This window comes from Hyposmocoma kahamanoa, unplaced genomic scaffold, assembly GCF_003589595.1.
Source record: "Hyposmocoma kahamanoa isolate Upper Pololo Valley unplaced genomic scaffold, ASM358959v1 175, whole genome shotgun sequence".
In the NCBI taxonomy this organism is placed as follows: Eukaryota; Metazoa; Arthropoda; class Insecta; order Lepidoptera; family Cosmopterigidae; genus Hyposmocoma; species Hyposmocoma kahamanoa.
This window is the reverse complement of record NW_020653685.1, coordinates 875,812-883,584: the sequence shown is the minus strand read 5'-3', so window position 1 is coordinate 883,584 and position 7,773 is coordinate 875,812. Positions and strand designations below refer to the sequence as shown.

Here is a 7,773-nt window from a genome sequence, read left to right as displayed (position 1 = left end):
AACTAATAACTTTCTGTTCATCGAATTTCCAGCATTATAAAATGATTTTCAGCTCCAAAATTACGTTAAACAACGCAAAAAAGAAACTGTGACGAGTAACCACGAAAAATCTGTTGACGTTTCTTAATTTGACACATGCATTTCAGTGTTGCTTTATTTTAAAATCTTCGATAACATAGTAGTTCATACACACGCACTGACTTGGATATCAAACAAAAGACGTGACTTTAAACTAGACGTGGGCTGGGGTTCTACCCCTATGTTATGGATATTCCCAGGATTCTTTTTTTTTTTTTTTTTTTATAATAACGCACACACTCAACATAGCCCCGCACTAGGGAAACCCTGTGTCGCGGGTGCCATGGACAGACACATAGACAACCACAAATTACACCCAAACTCACGGGAGAAATAAATGTAGGCCATACACATATTTCTCCCGGCCTGGGAATCGAACCCAGGACCTCTGCATGGCAGTCCGGCATGGTAACCGTTCGGCCACGGAGGCAGTTTGTTTCGTTTGTTTTGTTATTCGTACGAAGTGTTTGGCTTCCACAGACTTATTCTCAGAACGCTATAACTTGGACCTTTTCAAGGCGAGTATGAATAGGCATTACTTAGGTGTGCATGCTCCATCGTCGACCTGATCGTCACTTTCCATAGATTTACTGCATTATCACAAATTCAAAAATTAAGGAAAACCGTAAGAGCACTATTAAAAAGACTAACAACAATTAATTCGAGCGTTTAATGTTTTTTTTACGTATTGCTTATATTTAATATTGGATCACACTTTTTGTTACCTTTTCATTTTTATGAGAGGTCAAATTTTAACTAACTTGCAATATTGTTATTAAAAATTTTTGTTTGATATCCATACGAATTTCATGAAAGTGTTGCCACTCTATTGCAAGTTAGTTCAAATTTTTAAATACCTATACACTTAATTCGTATTTTTAATACTTTGATAAGCTTATTTCATTTTTTCTACTGCATTCAATAATTTTATATAGAAATTGCAACTAAATATTTATGAACAAAGTATTTAGATGTACACATGGGTATCAACCTCTCTGGATTAACAAAAAAATTAAGCAAATATATAATTCCTTGTATAGTCTTGGATAGTCAAAGAAGGAGCAGGAGGGGGTTCTAGGATATTCTAAACACAGTTTAATTTATTATAAATAAAAATTTATTTGGTATAAGATTTTCACATAGATTTCACATTTATTAGAGAAACTAGTGCTGCAATATACACATTGAAGATTTGCCGTAATGTCCTTTGTCACGAATTCATGAATTGATCGTGTTTCATGCGAAAAAGATACTTTTAAATGTAACAAATAAATAATTAATCTTAAAATAACATTCACTAACTATGCATAAGTTGTGTTCGCATAGCGCCATCATAAAATACTCATACCACACATCAAAGGCACAGACATATCACAGGTTGATGTATGACGCCTAATATTTAATTTTTATTTATTTACACACACGACACAAAAAATAACTACATCATAAACTACTCTGTGCGACACTTATTTAAAAGTTTGTCAAGAGATGGCGCTATACTTAAAGGTTGTATTGTTAGTTCTGCTATTGACCGCTAGATGCCGTTAAAAGCCTTGTTTGGCATCGCGGAACTGTCGCCCATCGTGGGAGTCCTCCAAGCAAGGTACTTGAACTAGATTGAAGTAGATGTGGCCCATAAGGTGAGCGGCGGAGGTGTTGGTGGCCTTGAGGCAGTCGAAGAGCATATCGTCGCAGTGGCAGTGCGACTTGCTGTAAATCGAATTGTTGGTGAGGTTGTAGCGTCGGGTGAAAGCGCGCACTTTGGTGGGACAGAGGTCATGTGTACGACAGCAACGGTCCAGCCGCCGGTCTGCGCCTAGGTCGTGGTAGTCGGCCGCTATATCGCCTGTACCACACCATTTTGTACCTGTAATAAGAAACATAATATTTTGTTCAAAAAACACGCGCTCTACGAAACAAATTAGTTTGTAAATGTACTCCTCTAGTATATAAATAGATATTCCTTTAGCTAACTCAGGCTTTCTATTGGTGATGCTTTTTTGTGACCTTCTTCAGATAATAAAATGAATACTAACCAGGTATAATTCCCTGCAGCAGCGTAAGCGGACTGCCGCCCAGTAGGCCGGCGTGCGCACCGCCTGCGTCGAGACGTGCGCGTGCGCTGACGCCGGTACGCCAGTCGCGTGCAGCTTGGCCCGTCGACCGCCGCTCCACCTCGTCTTCAGCTTCCACTCCATCCACCTGGAACATGGTGAGGAGTTGGTCAACAAAGCATTTATTTATTTTTATTATATTTATTTATTTAGGTTTTTTATTTATTACAGTACATTCAACCACACTTACAGCAGTCACATTTTGAAACGAACGCTACGCTATCTAAATATTATAAAGTATAATTTTCAGTAAATATTTTTATTACTTAATATGAGATTATGTGGCATACGAACAGTTAGGTTATATTTTACGTCCTATATTTCCGCTTAGTGTTCCAATGATCCTTGAGAGGTGTAAATTCTAGGATACCTAACTACCTGTTACATGATTGATGGAAGTGTATAACATGATAAGCACTATATCTCGATAATAATAACGAATGTAATGTGCCGCACTGCCACATCAATTACCTTGTTTCAAACTAGGGAATTCCCTGTACAATGAGTGCCAGAGAAACAGAATTAATTCTGGGAAAAGTTCATTTCCTATATTGGTCTTGAATAGAATAGAACCCGGAACTTCCTAACCAGCGCCCATAGAGCAAGCCATTGTGCCACAGAGGAGTTAAGATAACTAGGTATTACGGAATCGGTGCGAAAGGAGTTTGGCAAGATTGTAGTATTATTATTTGTTTGTTGTAGTTTTATTTGATCGTGGACTACCTATTAGCCTCCTTTACACAGTCACACTATCGCGCGTGATAAGGAGCGTACGGGATAGCGCGCGGGAAAGCCTGCACGTGAAATCGTGTGCGATTACCTGTTTGAAAATTTTTAAGCTAACGTTCTTTCCATTGCTCGTGTTCATTTTTGTTACAACGGAAAGACCGTCCGTGTAAAGGCTATGGCGCGTTGGAGTGCGCGACAGACGAGCGCAATCACGCGGTCTTTCCCTTTTTCTTCCAAAACGTCTCACGCAATCGCGCACGATTACTGTACCAAGCGCGATAGAGTGTCCATGTAAAGCCCGCTATTGTGTAACATTGGAAATAAGTGACACGATATTTGTGTCGATTGCCAAACTATTGTTTGTAAAAGGTACGTATCTAGCGATCAAGAGGCTATTTTGGACGAACTGATATTACAGCTATAGTTTTAGCAGCAGTAGTGTTGTGAGAGTTCGTCCTGAGAAGTACTGCCAACTTACATGTTGCTGCAAGCAGTAACGCGAGAATTATTGCGTTCTGGTTTTTAAGGGAAACGGTGCTGGCGAAAGTATTGACATAAGGGACGTGTCAATTCAATTCGTCACGTCTCAAGGTGACCCTCAAATTTTTGCGATTTGAAGCTTTGAGGGACATTAAATAAATAAATATAAATATTAGACAACATCACGTGCGTTGCTCTGATATCAAAGTAAATAACTAAAGCACTTGTGTTATGGACATCGGAAACAACGACGGTACCACAAACACCCAGACCCGAGACAATATACAAAAGTTAGTTTTCTACACTGTTCCGGCCGGGGATCGAACCCGGGACCTCCAGAGATGGCGACACCATGAACACCGGTGTGCAAGCCACTCGACCACGGAGGCCGTCAAAACATTGCATTTGCTAATAGCATTATAGCTGCTATAGTTCATGGTTGCGGCTCGTCCATACTGCGACATTGGATTTCAATTAATAATTAAGTATACCTATTTATTGCATGTAAGAAGCTATATCTAATTCTAATTTAACATTACATGTTGTAATTCTAAAGATTTGTTATGGCTGAAATAAATGCATTTGTTATTATGATTGCGACTGTTATGGATAAAGCCTGTCGCTTACCACCAAGTCTACGACTTTTTCGCCCTGTCACTGGATATCATAAAAAACGACTCGTATTGATTACGCCTGTAACCTTTGATGGTTTTGTTTTATATCATTATTTTGTAACTTAGGAAAGATCTTACTGTGTGCACCACACGGGCGGCCTTGCAGCATTGAAACAATATGTATTTGTTGTTTAATATCAGATTTGTGTGTGTGACGTGGCCTTTGTTAAAAATATATTAACATGATTAACATCGTAACATAACAACATCCAGGGACTTTGTGTTGCGGTAGAATAAACTATCTTACTAAAGTGGAAGCTTATTTATTGGTAAGAGTTGAACTCCTATAAACACCGGATTACTGTCACCGGGGAAAAACTGTCGTAGAAATTAAGAACCTAACCTAAAGCTCTCGAATTAAGTGACATCGCTAGTATTTTTAAGAATAATTGTCATACCTGTAGTAATCCATGGATGATATTGGCTGTACTAAACTTATAAATGTTTTCTTAGGTTTTCGCGATTGTTACACAGAGGAAATGAAACTATTTTGTCAGATCTAAAACCCATGGTCTCGACTGACCTGTGTAGGGCCCGAGACGTTACTTTGTTTGAAAAAATGGATATAATCTAAATCGATCCAAAAAAATTGTTGCGATAACCGTTTTGTACCAGGCTCAGTAACCCAGTTAGTGATGTGTCGTTCTTAGATTATTTTGCAGATGTGTGCGAAGTTCCCAGTCCACATTGGGCACGCGTAGGAACTAGAGGCCCTAGCCCTCCCATTGTGAGAGGGCTGTGCCCAGCATAGAGATTATATATTTATACTTATATATTACTCCAAATCCAAATGGGGGAAAAAACAAATTTGACAGCTATGAAATCTTGAGAACACGAGGTATACATTACCTCTATAACAAATACGATGATATACTGTTCTTCTTACTCCACTTAACCCTATATAGTTCCTGATCTTTTATAGACCCAATAACCTTTTGTGACGATTCTTTTTGTCATTACTTAATCAAATAAAACAAATAAGTAAACAATGACAATAAACAACTGATCGATCTGAACACTCACCAATTTATAAAAGAACGAACATTGTATACTTTGCTATTAATATTTGAATGCCAATTGTTGGCGCAACACACTGAACCATAACAATAATATTACATAAATATGTACACTGTATTTACCGTGTATGCGTACAAATAAATAGATCTCTATCTATCTCTCTAAAATCCAACAACATTGTAGGAGAAACTACTTAAAAATCAAATAGATATTGCCGTTCCAAAATGGGACAAGTAGCTCAGCACAAATAACTAAGTAGGTGCCTACCATTAGTCCACAAAAGACGTCATATTTAACTTAAACAATTCAAGTCATGGCAGAAGTAACTAGGCATGTTGTCCTAATGCTTTCGTGACCTAGTATCATTACATAAACTAAAATAACATTTAAAGATAGGTCAGTCAATTCAATGATGTACCCTCACATGATAGAGTCGACTTCGAATGAAATGGTTTCCGGGAATGTAGACAATGCATGCCATGCGCAAAGTAAGCAATTTAGCGCGTATAACACTCGTAATGTTGTTGTTTTCAAGACGAATGCTACCGAGTACATTGTTCCATGTTGTAAACTTATGCTGCTGTATTTCAAAAGTATCAGGTACTTTAGTTTATTTGTTGGTCTTCCTATTTCCCAATTATAGAAAAATATAAAATCTATTTATATATAGTGTGTTTTTTTAACTGGGACAGTATGGGAGATCCAAAACCATAGGATATACAAGGAACCTATCTTACATGACATTCGGCCTTTTTTTGTGAAAACAATTTTGGTAAAGTATTTTTTTTGTCAAGTGTGAATAGTCCACAAAAAAATATAAATTGTATTTATTAAAATTAGTAAATTTTATTAATTTTGTGTGAAAAAATTTTTGGTCGTATTTTTGCCTCCAATACAACAAAATGATGCTTACGTGAAACGAAGTCTACCAGCGTAAAAAAAAATTGTCAATTTTATTCCTTTTGTACGAAAAACATTTTATAAAATTTGACCAACTTCTGCAGTCTCGACTTTTCATCCATTCGATCAACACTAAAAAAAAAATTAATTTTATTGGACAACGCGCGCTTGACTAAAAAATTGACTATGCCAAAATTGGTTTCACAAAAATAATTTAATAGTCCAGACATTTTTCCTGTATACAGGACTACCTGTAGTTTCGGATTTCCCCATACTGCCCCATTTAAAAAAAACACGCTATATACGAGTATAATTAAGTACTATGGTACTTCGTGATAGGAAGGACGTAAAACCATCTTACCAAGTTTAAAAGCGAGCGAAAAGCAAAAGAAACATGGTTCATATTACCTAAAAAGTCTTGGTCAATAATGTAAATTTTGCGTCAACAATTAATCGCAAGAACTTGATGAACATTTTTCCTAACTACATTAATATCTATTAATTTTTTACAAAAAAAAAATATTTTTATAAGCGGTTAGTTTTAGGAACTAAATGGAACTTTATTACATCATGCGAGAGCACTAGAGCGTACCATAAACGGGTCATTTCATCAACATTGAAGATATTACCTGTTGGCACTGGCTCATTAGTTTGATCATCTGGCGGAAAGTGACGGCGAAGGGCCGGTTGATGCGGCTTAGCTGACGTAGCAGCCGCGATGTGTCTTCCTCATCACTGCAACAACCAATAGCATTATTGTTAGTATTAGGTATTGACAATTGTTACCATCGAATAGTTACACGAGTAATTTTTTTTATTAAGAATAGCGACAAATGTAACATTAATATGATGAATAAAAATAAACCAGCTGTTCTTGTCAGTCGTATTCACAAGTCACAAATTCATTTAATTAGCCGACTTCGAAAATAGGAGGAGGTCCTCAGTTCGACTTCATGCTTTTTTTGTATGTATGTTACGCGATAACTCCGGTATTTGTGAACTGATTTTCATGATTCTTTTTTTGTTGGAAAGAGGGTACCTCCATAGTGGTCCCATTTTGAAGAAAATCATCCATTTTTAAGGGTGGCTGTTCACGCATGAAGATTCATTTTTATAAATAGAGCCTAAATTTTATTATAAGGAGCAATTATTTTAATGGTTAATTTTGCTATTCTCCAATTCAAGGCGTTTCTCTCTCAATATACTTTGAGTAGTGAGAACCGATTTTTATTATCTCCTGTGTCAAGTCCTGTATAGTGGCGAACTAGGGGACATTTCAATAAAACTTCACTACGTACTTTTGAGGTCGGTATTTTTAGTACTCTGTACTGAGACCATGTATTGTGCCATTCACGGGGTTTAGTAAGGAAAACGATAGTGAAACAAAAACTTTATACTAAAGGTTTATTGCACAGCTTCTGCGTACTTGGATAAGAAAATTCCGTGGTAGTGACCCGTTTAGCTCTTGCAGGTTGTACTATAAGTTGCCGGAACTGGTGAAAGAAAACACTCACGCCCGAGAAGTAATTATTAAATATTTTATTCAAAAATCTTATACATTTTATATTGGTTCCACATTTTGAAATTGATAGGAGTCAAAGTATTTCCTTTTTTTTTACCCGACTCCACATACACGCAGGTATTCTCAAATGAGGTTTCATTACCTCTAACACCCCCTCTTAATGAAAACTTAATTAATAAATGTAAGGGGGGGGGACCTCTTACTTATAAACAAAACTGAACTCAACACAGCCCTAGCATTATTCTAAATTTTTCAAAAA

The 7,773-nt window shown here is 36.9% G+C and overlaps 1 protein-coding gene across 1 annotated transcript in view; it reads right to left on the bottom strand.

Annotated features, from left to right (window-relative positions):
• Window positions 1–1,281: 1,281 nt before the first annotated feature.
• LOC113225798 overlaps window positions 1,282–7,773 on the bottom strand; it is a 53,006-nt gene continuing 46,514 nt past the window's right edge. The window contains exons 2-4 of the mRNA XM_026458235.1: window positions 6,622–6,727; window positions 2,115–2,280; window positions 1,282–1,945 (exon numbers count right to left, since the gene is read on the bottom strand). Of these exons, the coding sequence (XP_026314020.1) occupies window positions 1,623–1,945; window positions 2,115–2,280; window positions 6,622–6,727 (595 nt within the window). The 3' untranslated portion in view covers window positions 1,282–1,622. The remainder of the gene's footprint in view (window positions 1,946–2,114; window positions 2,281–6,621; window positions 6,728–7,773) is intronic.